Source organism: Leptodactylus fuscus, chromosome 6 (assembly GCF_031893055.1).
Source record: "Leptodactylus fuscus isolate aLepFus1 chromosome 6, aLepFus1.hap2, whole genome shotgun sequence".
NCBI lineage: Eukaryota > Metazoa > Chordata > Amphibia > Anura > Leptodactylidae > Leptodactylus > Leptodactylus fuscus.
The window spans coordinates 87,616,224-87,633,553 of NC_134270.1; the positions used below are offsets into that span (position 1 = coordinate 87,616,224).

The 17,330-nt window shown below is 41.2% G+C and overlaps 1 protein-coding gene across 2 annotated transcripts in view; it reads right to left on the reverse strand.

Annotated features, from left to right (window-relative positions):
- The window catches only part of SPHK2 (sphingosine kinase 2), a 58,253-nt gene that overhangs the window by 914 nt on the left and 40,009 nt on the right, over positions 1-17,330 (reverse strand). Inside the window, exons 4-7 of one of the 2 annotated variants that reach the window (XM_075276787.1) lie at positions 17,084-17,233; positions 16,899-16,993; positions 7,872-7,987; positions 2,096-3,108 (exon numbers count right to left, since the gene is read on the reverse strand). In XM_075276787.1, the coding sequence (XP_075132888.1) occupies positions 2,097-3,108; positions 7,872-7,987; positions 16,899-16,993; positions 17,084-17,233 (1,373 nt within the window). In that variant the 3' untranslated portion in view covers position 2,096. Of the gene's footprint in view, positions 1-864; positions 3,109-7,871; positions 7,988-16,898; positions 16,994-17,083; positions 17,234-17,330 lie in introns of those variants that run through there. The other variant, XM_075276789.1, reaches the window with a different exon arrangement.

A 17,330-nucleotide genomic window follows, 5' to 3' on the forward strand; every position in this document is an offset into this window, starting at 1 on the left:
AAATAAGTGGAAATAGACTTATAAAATTAAAGCTTTATTACAATTTTTTTCATGAAAATCCTTTTTTGAACTGAAATGAACTCACTAACACAAACTAAACTTGATTATTTTTCCCTGTGAGGCTCCTCTTGGTACATTAAGGGTGCATTCACACTACAGATACGGTGACTGATTCTGAACGTTAAAACCCGTTCAGAATCAGCGCGTATAAAGCAGATCCCATTCATTTCAATGGGAGCCGGCATACGAGCGCTCCCCATTGAAATGAATGGGCTGCTTTTCACTCTACGAGCACTCCCATTGAAGTGAATGGGAAGTGCTCGCGTGTACAGCTCGGACTGAGCCGAGCGCTGGGCCCCTTCAGACGGCGAGCTGTACACGCGAGCACTTCCCATTCACTTCAATGGGAGTGTTCGTAAAGTAAAAAGCAGCCCATTCATTTCAATGGGGAGCGCTCGTATGCCGGCTCCCACTGAAATGAATGGGATCTGCTTTATACACGCTGATTCTGAACGTTTTAACGTTCAGAATCAGTCACCGTATCTGTAGTGTGAATGCACCCTTACTCTTGTGAGTAGCATCTGGAAGGTCTCTCTGAAGCATTTTCTATTAGCTCACTCTGGAAGTTCTTTTATTTGAGAGTTAAGGTTTTTTGGCATTTTCTATCTTAAATGCACTTATGTGAATTAATAAATAGTAATTTTGACTTTAAATTTTGTTAAAAACCCATAATATAAAAAACCTCAAAATTAAAAATATTTTAATTTTATTTTAATTTTAAATTTTTGGTATTTTTTACATTCCAGATACTACTCACAAGCGTGAATGCACCTCAGAGGGAAGAAGAATAAAGTTTAGTGTGTGTTAGTGAGCTCAATTCAATTCAAAAAAAGGTTTTTAATGAAAAAAAATTGTAATAAAATCAGTAATTTTATGTCTATTCCTCACTTATTTTGAGGTATTGTCTTATTTAACAGTTACTTAAATTGACAGGAAACGGGATGTCCTATGACAAAAGGGAGGTCATTTTTTGATCCAGTGCACCAAAAAGACAAAGATTGTGTGGAATAACCAAAACAGCTCTTGAATCATTTTTTTTGTAGACCTGTGTAATTTGATAAATTTGAAGACAATTTTGCATTTTGTGGCAAATCCTGACATCTAGGTGTTTTTGCAATATTTTATTTGTTTTCAGGACACAACAATACATGGAAATTAGATGAAAATAATCAAACTGTTTTTTAGTCACAGACCTGTGTAATCAATGAAAACCCCGTTGTGATACAAGAAGTCTGTAGAATCATCAATAAAAAGTTCCTAGAAGTCTAAACTCACAATGGACATAAAAAAAACTACTGAATTTGCTTTCAGAGTTAGATATGAATCTGCTCAGATCTTCCAACTGTAGACTGCTACTTAACACAAATGAGATAAGATGCTCAATGAGACAGGTTTCCTTTAATCCATTTTAGAAACAAAAAGGTCCCTCAGCAGCACAGGACACAACCCCCCGCAAAACAAAACAGTATTATATTGTCTCTCTTACACATTACCTTGCAATTCAGTGATTCATTTGCAGGTTATTGCCTACAATCACATTCATTTAGGAGTTGAGAAGCTCAACTCTATTGCTGTTAAATACATTTGAATAGGCTCAAAGAAGGAAATTAAAATCCCTGTAAAAGATATACCAGTAACCTAGAAATCTATAAATTACTTCAATAACTGACATTTCTCAACTCATTTTTCCTGTCATTATACCAACACAACCATGCATCAGCTAACCAGAACTTCAAACTCTTTAGAAGCTCATACAAACTGATAGGACATTTCCAGCAAGCAGCTCGATTAGTGCATTTTTTTTTTAGAATTTTGCTTGCCTAAAGTGCTACTCTAGCAGATTTACAATGTAAAATTGACATACAAGAAACATATGGAATTTTAAACGCATGCTCCTGCTGGTGAAAAGCATCATGAACAGGAGTAGGCACAAGCCACTATAGTTTCTAGCCCTGTACTTGCATTTGTATTTCAAGATCAAAGAAGCAAAGCTGGAACAAAAAAAACTCTGCATTGCACAAAACTACAAACAAACCTTAAAAAGAGGTCATACGAATTCTGTCAGATCCAGTGATAACATTGGAAAGTCCATGGTGTATTTGTGCCTGAAGTGGCCCATAATCTACCCTCTCGCCATCCACAGTTATAATTCCTTTTTGTGTGAGAGGCTCTAAACGGAATGCTCGAACAGGAACATGTACAAAGTATGGACATTCAATCCCTATATGTGTTCCTTTTTCCATTGCCAAAAAAAGCCGTACAAGTGCTGTACGAGAGATTCCAGCTTTCACAAAGAATAAATGTATTAAACCATCATCAAAGGAGGAAAATGGTGCTGTAAATAAATCAGCCCCAAGATGAGACTGATATATACCCAAGACTAGAACAAAATCCTCTTCTACAGTGACCCAGGACTTAGGCACAGGTTGATTCAAGGGCGGTAAGAGATCATCCTCAGGTCCATTTACATGAATAAGTGTAGGAAGCTCCTTGTCATTTGGCATTACAACATCTGGTTGCATTTGGTCATTCGAAACAGAATCAAAAGTGAATCTAGAAGTGTGCAGTGCAGTTGGCGAACCTGGAGAAGGTGAAGTCTCAAAGCTTGGCAGTTCACCTGTGTCAAATGCAGCAGAGGTTCGTTTATACATAATATTGCGTTCTTCACAGAGACCCATGTCTGAAATGGTTCTGTGAAGCTGAGACTTTTTCAGTGGGGAAAGGTTCCCATTCGGAGATAAGGTGATACTTCTGCAGATGGGACGGTGAGCATCCAAGGCTGGAAGATAGGACAGCCGACCTCTGTAAGTACGCAGAGAAGCCACCCTAACCATGGTCCCAACAGTGAAACGAGCTGATCCCATGTGTCTATACTTTTCACTTTCTATATCCACATCAGAAATAAAGCCCCAGGCAACACTTAGAAATGAAAACAAGCGAGCTCCGGAACAGGTTGTTACAGACACAAGGTCCATAGGCATAACAGTACCACGGCAGAGCAGCAAGATACAATTAAGCAGAAGCTCAGACCCCATTGCCTGGTCAAACCTAGAAGAAAAAAAGTAAACAGGTATAATGCACATTTACATGATAAACAAATGAGAATGTTCAAGGGGTAGGTAGAAGTACAAAACATGGGGTACCATAACCACTATGGTTACATTTTGCGGAAGCATGGTTGTATGTAGGTACTATTAAAAGAAAAAAAAAAAGATTAATTAACCCCACTGTATTTAAGTTGTGGGTGATGACCTCCCTCCTAGTCCTGTGAGAGGTGCTCTGTTCGTGGTTGCTGCGGGCAGGTACACTTTTGCTCCCACAGTTTTGTTGCCTTCTGTATTCTGGTATCAGTTTTCTGGCCTCTCTCACCCCCCCCCCCCCCCCCCCCCCCCCGCTTTATTTTATTCTCTCTCTCTTTTTCTCCAGGTGTCTCTTTTTTTTTTTTTTTTTTTTTTAAACTTCCTAATTTTCCTTTATCCACTTCCCCTTTGCCCATCGCTCCTATTATGACTGGACCTCTTCTGGGATTCTGGGTTGTTGTTGCTTCTACTATTATTTTTTATTTGAATGTACTGTTCATACTTGTGTTTTTCCTTTTCATGTTTCTTTGTGTTATTGGCCTATTTCAGTCCTTGTTCTACTTCAAAGTGTTATTGCAAGTTTTAATTGAAAAAAAATAAATTGTGGGTGCTGTAAGTACTGTGAACATGAACAAGGCTATAGCTATGAACTGGCACAGTGGAAAAAACTTTAAAGGTAACTGCTTTAAGATAGCTCCTTCCTCATAAGCTATGTTATCTAAAACTAAAGTCTTTCACTAATATTCCTACTGCCATATACACACAGTCACTCCACATGCACAATCCAACCTGAGATACACACATCAGAAGATTAGATACACAGCTCAGCACACACCATCACACATAACGGGATTAGATATACAGTTCAGCACACAGTATCACACAGAGGATTAGATACACAGGACAGCACACATCAGAGGATTAGATACACAGCTCAGAATACATTATCACGCAGAGGATTACATAAACAACTCAGCACACTCTAGCACATATCAGAGGATTACATACACAGCTCAGCAAACAGTATCATACATCTGGGGATTAGATACACAGTTCAGCACACACCATCACACATGGTTTCCATAACAACCTAGTCATTTTGCTTCACTGCTGTGGGTCAGCTTTAAAGGGACAGGGCGCTGTGGATAACACTGTTGCACAAGTTCACATTCACGCAGCTTTTCTCTAGGTATCCAACACAACAGATTGTAGGTTTTTCACGGATATCCAAACTGAGATACACATGACGCTTATCGACATACACAAACGACATTCAAAATACACAGTGCAAAACTGGGCAATTATGCCCACTACACTTACAAAAAAATGAAATATACACGTGCAAAGCTGGGTACTCCTGCTAGTTTATTAAAATTTAAGGTCTGAGACGCCCCCAGTGTATAACAGTGTTTTGTGGGTGATGAATAGAGATGAGCGAACAGTAAAATGTTCGATATTAGTTTCGAGTAGCCGCTCAATATTCGACTACTTGAATCGAATATCGAATCCTATTATAGTCTATGGGGGGAAAATGCTTGTTTCAGGGGTAGGCAACATTCGATCAAATTACACTTACCAAGTCCACGAGTGAGGGTCGGTCTGGATCCTCCGAGAAGCCTTCTCTGTGCAGCGTCCCCACGGCATCTTCCGGCTCTGAATTCACTCTGCCAGGCATCAGGCCTGGGCAGAGCCGACTGCGCATGCCCGAACTACAAGAAAATGGCCGCTTACAGTCAAAGTGGCTATTTTCTTGTAGCGCGGGCATGCGCAGTCGGCTCTGCCCAGGCCCGATGCCAGGCAGAGTGAATTCAGAGCCGGAAGACGCCGCGGGGAAGCTGCACAGAGAAGACTCCTAAAGGTAGGAGAAGAACCAGCGTTGATTGGCCGACTGTATAGCATTCGGCCAATCAATGCTGGTTCTGAATCGAACTTTTCCATTCGAATAGCGAGTGGTACTCGATCGAGTACGAGTATTTCGAATACCGTAGTATTCGATCGAATACTACTCGCTCATCTCTAGTGATGAACCCTATTTTCAGCAATTTCTAAATTAATGGGTTCGCCCATCCCTAGTTGCTATGTCCTAAAAAGCAAAACATCCATTTGTATAAAAGCACACCATCTTGCAGAAAATGGGTGTAGGAATCCCCTGGCCTTTTAGTGCATAGAAGTAGGAATTGCTGAACTTTACTGTGCAATCAAATTAAAAATGGTATAGGTGTTTCAAGCCCATTTAAAGAGGACCTTTCACCATCTCCAACTAGTCATGCTCTTTACATCAATTAATAGCTGCTGCTCCACTGCTTCTGGAACATTTGGGATTTTTTCTCTAGCCCCCAGTGTTCCTGAGTAATCAATGCTGTTAGTTTTGTACCCGATATGCTATTTAGGCTCTGTATAGGCAGGGAGGGGGCCTGATTTAGAAAATACAGAGCACAAAGAGGACCTTTGATGTCCTCAGAAATCTGCAGTATCATATTTACCACTAGAAAGCTGAGGTGCTGAATTCAGTACACAGTCAGCTTTACTGGTATGTTCCGGGGTGCCATTGTCAGAAGTAAAGGCCTTACAGCTCAGCACCATCGATGGGATGTGAGGAATGTTATTATCCAACACCTCTCCTTCTAACAATAATCTTCCAAAAGACTTGCAATGTCAGGGACGGTTCTCCTCACAACCCAGCGATGATGCTAAACTGTACGTCCTTCCCTTCTGACAGTGGAGGGATATCTGTGATAAAATTAACGCCACTAATATCTCTGGCATATACTAACAATTCAGCTTTCTGGCGGTATAGAATACATGAAAGGTCCTTTTTAAATAAACTGCAAAATTACCTTTGTTTGTTGCTCAGGAATGGTGGGTGAATTAGTGGAGCAGCACCTATTCACAGGCCCAGGACAATAGGTGCGTGGGAGTCCCCTGCTGGGTGGTGGAGGGGGGTGGTGGTCCGATGGTAGAGGTCTGGGGGGAGGTGAATTTGCTGGTGATGGTCGAGGTCCCGGGTAGGGGGGGGGGGGGGCTGAATTGGGTGGTGGTGCTGGTGGAGGTCCGGTGGGGGGAAGAGGGGGTGAATTTGCTGGGGGGAGTGGGGGGTGGAAGGCCGGGGTCACGGGAGGGAGGCCGGGGTCGCAGCGGGAGAGGGTGGTGGTGATGGAAGCCGGGGTCACTGTGTGGTGAGGGCCAGGGTTACGGGCGGAGGAGGATGCCTGGTCACAGGATGGGGGGTGTTGGCAGGGGGAGAACACCGAGAAGGGAGGCCGCGGTCCCTTTGCCACGCGTGGAGGGAGAGAGGAACCGGTGTCACAGCGGTGGCGAGCCGGGGCTGCGTTGTAGGTCTGTCGCGCACAGGGGGACCGGGGCCACGGGCGAAGTCGCGGGTATTGCTAGTATACCATATTAGCATATTTTGTTGCTCACTGTCATAACCTGTTCTGAAATCTTTCTGTACCTTCTGATTTTTTGCCCAGTTTCTCTTAATGGAGTACAGGGGGACACTTTTAAAAAACAGAACAATGCTTTTTAGAGTTATATTAAAGATGTCCATATACCAGTGAGAAGTTAGAGAGAGAAAGCAGGTAAAGAATGCAGAAAAGACAGAAGCAGATTTTAGTGGAGGATTTCACTACTTCCACAAATACTGCACGAAAAAGTTGTTCGTAACTACTAAATTTTTGATGTGAGACTCTGTATGAATATCAATTTTTTTGATCTGTATATTATGCCAGGAGAGGGACTCCTAGTATTACAGTCATGTATGATTCTACGATTCCCTTCCTTCCAAAGACATACTGTACCCCACTTTTAATGATTATGCGACAGTACGTTGCTGGAAGACAGGGATAATGTACAGGTTTGGAAATCTAGCACTCCAAATCTCATGTCAGATTTGTGAAAGGAACCTTATATGGTTATAGATTTTAATTAGTATATACACATCAAGCTCTTTATATGAGGGATGTATTCTGGATCTTGAACCTGTACATAAGAGCACCCAAAGGTCTGAATTCTAACAGATTTGATGCATCTGTATTGACAGTGTATCATACATCATTTATGATTTTATTTACGTAAATACGATCAGCCTTGTCTAATTGGTGTACAACATGCCCCTCAGAAATAGGCTAAATAAGGGCTAGTTCACACAGTGCAAGAGGGGACGGATTTTGGCGCGGAATCCACGTCATAATCCGCCCCCTCACAATGGTAGTCTATGTAGACCGCTAGCGTTCTTTTTTCCGCTAGCAGCATGTTGCCGCTAGTGGAAAAAAGAAATAAGCTGCCCTTTCTTCAGGTGGAATCAGCCGTCTGTCTCGCGACAGCCCCGTCTGTCTCGTGAAATCCGCTGCCGTGACGAGATTCTGTGCATTGCACCAGCATCCCGTCGCGGCAGCCACGACGGAATATGCACATGCGTGTGAACTAACCCTAAGATTTCCCTATGACTAAGAACTCTTAAATGGGTTTTAATCTTATCAAATTTTTCTGGATTTAATAGATGAAAACCCCAGTTTGCTTTTAATATGATTCCTCAGTAAAGCTTGGATATTTTTTATAGGATCACATAAACTACAGTTATACCTATTGCTATTTTAATAACCATGACCAGTCATGGAAGACCTAATGACCCCTTTAATCTTACAATTTAAAGGGCAATTTATAATGTCTTTTCAGGGGGAAAAAAAAATCAAAACCTGGAAATGTAGTGAGAAGTGTTTCTATTTTTTTTACCCTGCATTATGGTTGATTGCTCCAGCCAAGGCATTTCCTGAGCCACAGGGCAGAATTCCAATAGGCTTCTTTATTGCATCCTCCCAATCAGGTCGCTCCATTAAACCATTGACAACCTGTGCAGAATTGCAAGAAATTAGAAAAAGAGCTTACACAAGACCTATTTGCTCTTAGTTATGTGCTACAGAACACAACGATTTTGGAGAGCCAGCTGAGCATCTATTGTCACAACTCTAACCTAATCAAATGCTCTTTTAGGGACCAATTCAGTTCTAAAGGGACTTTTACAAGGCCTACATATTAGAAAATGTCACCCCTCAAACAAGTCAAAACAGAAGTTATGAAGTGTCATAACCCCTTACTTCTTTTAATAGGCTCCATTTTATTGATTACAGCGCAGTTTAATTTTTTTTTTTCTACACCTCACCATTCCTAAGCAATAGGGTTGTTCGTTTCAGCAACAAATATGTTAATTACAGTAGGTTCTCTACTGTCAGATAGGTGGTAAGGAGCTAAAGCAGACAGCCCAAGACCAACCACCAGACGGCAGAGAGAACCGACTGCTTTGAAATGGAGAGAGCTACAGAAAAAAAAAATTCATCTACATTCCGTACTTATTGAATAATGCAACGAGTTTCAGTTGGTGGAGGAACTAAAAAGTCGTCTAACCCTTTCACAGGAGAACTTTTTCATTCTCTAAAACTACATTCATTTAGCTTTAAATTTACACATTTACAAAGAGTTGAAAAGGAGAAAAATAAACACATTCCATAATTACCTACAAAATTTCTGTGGAGCAAGGAAAGACTTCACATGTAGATGTGAACTGCTGTTTGGGCATATACCAGGGTACAAAAGGGAAGAAGCGCCACTATGCTTTTGAAGGACAGATTTTGCTGGAATAGTTTTTGATGCCATTTCTCATTTACAGAGTCCATAAAACAACCAGTACAATTTCTAAAGGGGGTATGATGGTCCTTTTGGCCCCAGAAGTAAGCCACAAAAATAATTTTTTTTTTTCAGTTTGCACATTAACCATTTAAGGACGCAGGGCATTTTCTGATTTCCCGGTAACATTCCCTTTCGATATATCCGTAAACAGATCACCACTAGAGATCAGCGAATCTGCTCGATCGAATACCTCGACCGCATAGCTTCAGGTGCAAAAACACTTCTGGGGCTTCGAATTTTTACTGCCGATCCCACCTCCCCTGCTGCCGGGAGCTATGCGGCTGAGGTATTCAATCGAGCATATTTGCTCATCTCTAATCACCACCAATACTCGTCTATGCCCCTCTCCCGTCCCAATTATACTTCATCTTCATATCCTCTTCTTCTGCTCAGCGTCACTTCCTTCACAAGGGAGCCAGTGCCTGCGCAGTACAACACCGGCAGAAGCGAATAGAGGCAGTAGGCCTTCCACACATGCGCAATAGATAGCTCTATTGTGCAGGCACAAGAGTAGACAGTGGCATTGACAAAAGTGATTTCCAAGACAAGAAGACAGGTATGTTGAGGTGGGGAGGGGGTTGGGGAACTAAGTTAGTTAGGTAGGGCTAGTAGTACATGGGCTAGCCAGGGAAACATGGGGGTTGTAAGGGAGGGATTGAGAGGGGGACCTGAGTGAACTGCAATGAATCATGGTAGTTGTAGGCAACAGGAAGCTGCCCATGTAAACATAGGCAGAGGATGCCAGGAGCTTACAGAAATCACTCAAAACACCTCTATTAACCCATTAATAGCATTAACACCCTTTAATGCTCAACAACTTTTTTCATATTTCCCTTCCTCCATCTTCCAAAATTCATATTTTTTATTTTTCTGTTGACATACGGTAGTTACTAAGTGAGGGCCTATTCTTTGCATGACGAGTTGTAATTTCATTTGGCACCATTTTGGGGTAAATATATTTTGATCAGCTTTAATTATTGTTTTTTGAAGGTCCATGATAAAAATCCCACAACATTATCCTAATTTTTTGCATTTTGTTTTTATGGCATACAGTCTGCATTCAAAAACGACATAGCAGCTTTGTCCTGTGGGTCATTTTGATTATGACGACACAACATTTATATTGGTTTTATTAGTTTATACCACTTTTACAACGGTTTTGCTGGCTGTCAACTTATTTTGATGCCTATAGCTTTTTTTTACTAACTTGTTGACGGAGATATGCAAGGGCTCTTTATTTATGGGACAAGTTGTACTTTTTACTGGTACCAACGTTTGATATGTATAACTTTATCACTTTTTGTTGCTATTTTTGGGGGTAATCAAAGTAACCAAAATACATTAATTTGCACATTGTGGGTGTTTTTGTTTTTTGTATGGCGTTCACTGTATGGTTTAAACCACAAGAGGACTTGAACCTGGAGTTCAAATTCCCAGTGCAATGTACTGCAATACAGAATATTGCAGTACAGCACACATACATTCCCTGTGGGAACTGTGTATAGGAAATCAGGAGGCCTTTGCTTGGCCTCCTGGCTGTCAAGGCAACTGTACTATTACAGCGCTGAGTTTTACGTGTACGCTAAACGCAACATAATAGTACGACGCAATGGGAAGGGGTTAAAGAAATATACCAAATAAGTTATGTCTACTTTGTGTATTCTTCCTGTGGGATAGCTCCTCCCTCTTTTCTGACTGCTATAGTCCAATACTCGGGGGTGCCTGCAAAAAGGCCTCCCATTCATTTCAATGGGAAGCCCTCGCTTTTTCATTTCCCAGCTAGTGATTTTTTTTCCGCGGCTGACGGCGCGAGACTAGCCCCCAATTAGGCCCATTCATTCAGGCCTAATCAGGAATGGGATGATGATGCACTGCAGGTTTACACTGTGTGAACAGATCCTTAACGTTTGCGGGACAAAGTTTTCTTCATGAAATTATTTATTAATAATAAAAATTATTCTGTACAACGTACTTCACAGATGGTATAATCAACCACTGATTCGGAACAATACTTCACAGATCGGCTGACAGTTGTTGATATCAGAGCGATGAAATTATTAAAATATAACTTATTGATTGATATGCCCAAGAGGCTAAAACATCCTACCCTAAATATAATATTAAAAGTGTATATACAAAAGTAACTGATCAGGACTACAAGTAAAACACTTCCATCCCTCAGCACACTTGTAAGGGAAAATCCCCATAACCTACATCAGACCCAAATACTAAATGTCTACTATGCTGACAATCTAGACACAAACAACGTTAGGGCTGAAGATAAACTGATATCTCGTACTTTTCCTAACACCTTCGGAGGTTGTGTCAGTAACAAATGGTAGGAGCTTCAAGATCAGAGAGTTCATCAATTGTAGATCTATACCTACAACTGATGAACTCTCTGATCTTGTCTTGATCAATCTAGACACTGTTTGTGTCTAGATTGTCAGTGTGGTGTGGTATACGTGTCAACCTGCCCTTGCCCCTTGAACTATGTGGGGAAGACGAGAAGAAAGCTTCGCCGCAGAGTCCTTGACCATGTGGGAAATATTAATAGGAGAGATGATATCCCGATTAGTATGCACTTTTGGGATGCACATGGGGGAGACCCACGGTTACTGAAATTCCAGGGTATTGAACTTGTACATAGACCGAAGCAGGGGGGTGACTAGGATCAATTGATCCTTAGAAAGGAAGCGGAGTGGATCTTTCGGATGGATAGCGTAAAGCCCAATGGAATATCATTTTCACCATTCATTGAAAGAAGATGACATTTCAATGGTGATCAATAAGTAGAACTGGCAGTTGTACATCTAGGTTGCTGGGATAGGTAAATACTAAGGAATAGTAGAGCTTTTATATCGTCGTAGGTTGGTATCATCAACATCACTGGTGTGAATATCTAGGCTATGCTGTAGAACCTTGGGGCGATGTAACTACCGTTTTATAGTGGGCTCATGGGGCTGCTGTCATCATGCTGTGATCGCGGTATTCATTCACTTACCTGTTTGATGATAAAGAGAATTCTCATTGGACATCTTGAGCCGCTCGTATTGCGTCTCGACTCAGTTACCAGGTTTCCGTCTTCTGCGAAGCCGGTCATGCAGAGTCCGGCCATGAGCGGCGATGAGCGTTTTATGCTCTCCGCGGCTAAACCATTTTTTTTTTTTTTTTTTTTAAACCGGACACAGAGTACTGCATGTCCGACGATGTCCAGTTTAAAAAAAAAAAAAAAAAAACGGCTGGACACCTTTCAAACCCCTTCAAATGAATGGGTTTGAAAGATGCCGACAGGTTTCCGTCTCCTTCCTATGCAGAACGGAGTCCAGGAGGCAGATGTGTACAAGCCCTGAATTGGCCATTTATACATCTCGCTACACACTGGTGTTTAAATCATCTTATCTCCAGTGAGCTGCTCACAGTAGCTGTCGGGCGGTTCAAGGCTGCTAGCTGAGCCGCAGAGGAGGTCTAACTGATGTTTATTTAGGGGTTTCAGTCTTGATAAGGATGTCTCTTAGCATCTGAATTGGCCCTTTATACATCTAGATACACACTGGTGATTAAATTATCTTATCGTGACTGTGAGCTTTACCCTAGTTAACCCCTAGGTTCTTTTCACTCCGCTTCACACTGGCAGTTTGACAATCTGGTTCTAGTGTGGCGGTGGGTGTGTTTGTATTTATCCTGAGGGGTGTTTATTTGTCACTGACAAGTGGAGCTTGTTACATTTTTGTCAACACACTTATATTTACCTACATGAGGCATTTGGGGGTTGTTGAGCCTACTTAGTGGGGGCCGATTATCTCCACATGCTACTTGGTATGCTCCATAACCAAACACGCTCAGTGGGTTAATGACAAATGTAGCAGCCGTGGTTAACATTTGTATTTAGCACTGGTTTTTACCTGGTGGGGGAGTGGGTTTTTTGTATCGGACTATTTCCCTTCTATATCAATCCGTGGTGTACATTATTAGGGATTGAATCTACCTTTGGTTGTGTAAACCATTACCAAAGGTGTTAGTACTCCTACATGAGATATCAGTTTATCTTCAGCCCTAATGTTGTTTGTGTCTAGATTGTCAGCATAGTAGACACTTAGTATTGGGGTCTGATGTAGGTTATGGGGATTTCCCTTACAAGTTTGCTGAGGGATAGAAGGGTTTTACTTGTAGTCCTGATCAGTTACTTTGGTACATACACTTTAATATTATATTTCGGGTAGTATGTTTTAGTATATCAATAAACGTTATATTTTAATAATTTCATCACTCTGATATCAACAACTGTCAGCCGATCTGTGAAGTATTGTCCCCTGGTGGGCCCAAAGCCTTGACTATCAGTTCGGGGCCCCAGGCTGCCGGCAGCACTGTAATGATTAAAGATACCCGGTTGCCGGCAGTTTCCCAGGGCCCCGACACATGCACAGAGGATGGAGCACACCAGGGGCAGCAGCTGCACCTATCCCTGCCATCCTAGAAGCGATCTCTCTGCAGCCCTTCCCCTCCCAGTAGTGAGTCATCTCTTACATCGGACCGTGTGGGGACAGAGGGGTCTGCTGCTGCTGCTTCACAAATGTGAGTATATATTTCTCTTTTTTTGGTAAAATGTAATGTTTAATATGTATTTGTGTACATTTGTTTAACCCTTAAGTCCTGTCATGGTGTCTATCATATACCACTACCATACACATATCACTATGATAGACACCATGATAGTACTTAAGGGTTAAAGTATGTGTCTTGTATACTGTGTGAGGACTGTATGTTTGTATACAGGTATGTGTGTGTATACAGTATGCTATAATAATGTGTATATGTATATATAGTATTCATACATTCATATAAGTGTATATATAGCTTATATATGGTATATAAATGTATATCTATGAGTGTGTAGGTATATAGTGTGTGCAATCCCATCCACACATTGCAGAAAAATACACAAAGCAGAAATGCTGCAATTTCCAAAACTGTTGCGGTTTTGGAAATCGCAGAATGTCACTTATACCTACAGAATCACTTACAGTGTCCCTATAGGTATAATGGAAGCAGAAAGTCCTCAGAGGAAACCTCTGTGGAGTTTCTGCAAAAAGCACTGCAGGAAAAACTGATGTGTTGCCGCCGGGGGTTTTCCTGCAGCGCTTTTTTGCTACGGCTTGCTACATGGGGCCTTAGCCTTATAGTGTAGTACACAATGTATTGAGATAATAAGGATGAGGCCCAACAGCGAAATGCAGCTAAAAAACACTGCGGAAAAAAATAGCGGTGTAGCACAATGTATTTTTTCCACAGTGTATTTCTTTGAGCTTTTGATGCATTTTCCCGGCACTTTCTCCTGATTGTGCAGCTGAAAGTAACCGGCCATGTTTTTAGAAGAACACGCATTTTAGAGTTTTCAGCATCTTCCACGTCTTTTTTTCCTGCAATGTGTGGATGAGGTAAATTTGATTAAATTTAAATGCTGTGTTTCTGCAGTGTGAGGCTTTAGCTTAAAGAGGTTGTCCACAAACTGGACATTTGCCGTACAGGGTGTAGCAGTGGGTTTAGGTAATGAAGTGGTGCACAGTGTATGGCGGGTGAACAGCATGGCTCCCGACATGTTATTACCTTTAGCCACCCTGTCTCAGTATCACTGGTCTGCAGGGTCCTGATGGTGGGCCCCTAGAAATAATTCCACTGGTGGGCCCTAGACACCCCAGTCCGACACTGACCATATTTATATGGTTTTAATTACATTTTAACCCCTTAAAAATCCAAAACTGTGCCAAAAATCTGTTGTCTCCTGTAACTTTTTTTATACTTCCATGTATGGGGATGCATAGGACTTTTTTTCCTATGCAGGACCAGGTGTACTTTTTAGTTATACCATTTTGGGGAATTGCTGTGATGACTTTTTACTAAATTTTTTATCGGAGGCAAAACTGTGAAAAAACGTTGGTTTGGCACTTTTGACTTTTTTTCCCCACTACAACTTTTATTGTCTGGGGAAAATATTTTTATAGATTTTACAGATTTGTACGGTTGGATACCTAATGTGTAGGCGTTTTACAATATTCAACTGCTTTTATATGTGTTCTAGGGAACGGGGGGGGGGGGGGGGGGGTGAATTGAATTTTTAATGCTTTAGATTTTAAACACATTTTTTATTTACCATTTTTTTAAATTTACAGTATTTATTTTTTGCATTTATTACACCCCTAGGGGTCTTGAAACCCAGGGGGTCTGACATAGAGTAGCCTGCAAAAGAAAATTTCATATGGGCCTAGGAGCCTTTACAAGGTTCCCGAGCTTGCTCCGGGTGCCAGCAATCACCAGCAAAATGGCAGTGCCCATGCGCCACCAGTAAAATGGCTCCTCGGTCAGCTTTGACCGAGGTGCAAGAACGATTAATGCCGATCACGGACATTAGCGGCCGCCATAGTTAAACACTCGGCATCCGCCGTACTAGTACGGGACAGGGTTAAAGTCTATGGGTAACAGACAGTAATGGACAGGCGTTCGTTATACTGTCTGTTATTACGGTCTATTTATTTCTATGCCTGCATGGATCAGTTAAAGAAAAAAAAACAAAAAACAGGCACATTAACATCATTTAGTGTCTATTAATGTCTGTTGAGACGCGCAGGACAAGAACATAGCTATGTCTCTATATAACTCACTAATATGGCCACATAGACGCAAATTTGAGTCACAATATACAAGAAGCAGAACTAGACCTGAACTTGAACTGTACCTGAACTAGAGAGAGTGCAGAGAATTTGTGGTCATTCTATTTAGAAAAGGCGGCTTTGGGGATCTAATTATAAATAAATGAAATAAATAAATTGCAAATAAATGAAGGGACAGCACAAAGACAATGATCTTTTTACTCCTATGCCAGTAATAACTCTTTACTGCAAGAGAGGTGAGGCTATGAAACTCACAGGATGTGATGATGGTGGATTAACTGTGCAAGTTCAAAAAGGGCCTGGATGCTGCTGAACAGAAAAATATTACCAGTTAAGTTTCTGTTCGGGTGGTCCGCTTGCAGATGGAAGCCCATGCGCAGATGTGAACCAGGCCTTAGCATGTTCACAAGTATAAAGACTGGGCTACAATAATCTATAGTGTTTTATTACAACTTTATACATTGGGTAAGCAGACTAAAGTACAACACGCTGGTGAAGAGCTATCAAAACTAGAACATAGAAATAATGCCTATAGCAACCAGTCCTATTAGCAGATGCATGATTTCTATGGGTAACTACCCTATTTTTCCTATGCATCAGTTTTTCTCGTTTTAATTTTGAATTAGGGCAAGCCAGACCTTTTCTACAACCACCTTAAAAAGAGTTTTCCAACCCCAAAGGGTGCCTTCACATGGAGTATACGCTCACTGATTCTGAACATGTACCACGTTCTGAATTAGCGGCGTTAAAACAGATCCCATTGCTGTCTATGGGAGCTGGCATATGTGCGCTCCCTATATGGGCTGTTTTTTTCCCTATTGCTTTCAATGTGATACGCGCAATCACATTGAAAGCAATAGGGAAAAAAGCAGCCCATTCATTTCTATGGGGAACACACATATGCCGGCTCCCATAGACAGCAATGGGATCTGTTTTAACGCCGCTTATTCGGAACGTGTTACACGTTCAGAATCAGTGAGCGTATACTCCGTGTGAAGGCACCCTAACACATTTATCAGAATAGCCTTTCACACAAACTTAGTAGTTTTCATTCCTGATCCATGATGGAATACTTGTAACAGACAACAGAATTTCAGTGAGTCACTTTCATGGGCATGGAGTGGAATAGATTATTGTTATAGACTCTTCTGCTCAACACAAACCTGTATAAGCAGATGATGACACCTGAGAGACCCATGAGAGCATGTCTGAAGACAACAGGTTTGGTGATAATTATACTTCTGCTACTTTGTTATTCCATATCAGTAAAAGTTATAAATTGCCATTGTGGACAAAGCCCTTTAAATCCAAAACATACATTTACAAAGGTAGGATTAAAGTCCATGTTTAAAGCAACATAAATGTTCAATACTTGGTTCTACTGAGCCAAATTTACCTGCCAACTTACCTCAAATAGTAGTCCATCTCCAGAGATGACCACTATGCCATCCCACTCTTCCAAATTAATACTCTGCACCAGCTCTCGGGCATGATTTTGTCTTTCTAATAAAAACATACACAGAAAAATGTAAAGTGTAACAGAGGAAAAATATAGCTCAATTATACTAAAAAGTGATAGAAAGTAAAATATACCTGTTTGTATAAGGTTATAGCTGATGTCTGCCTCTGTAATGATGGGCAAGATATGCGTGTGACACTGTTGCAAGGCATTGCCTCGTCCACCACATGGATTCAGTAAAAGCATTAAACGCCGGGTTTTGGGCTGAAGAATTGGAGAAATCTCTGAAGGAAAGATAAAATTATATTTTATTTGAGCCAAAATGTATTGGAACAAGCATCACAAATACAACCAGACAATATGCAAAGTTACCACATGGCA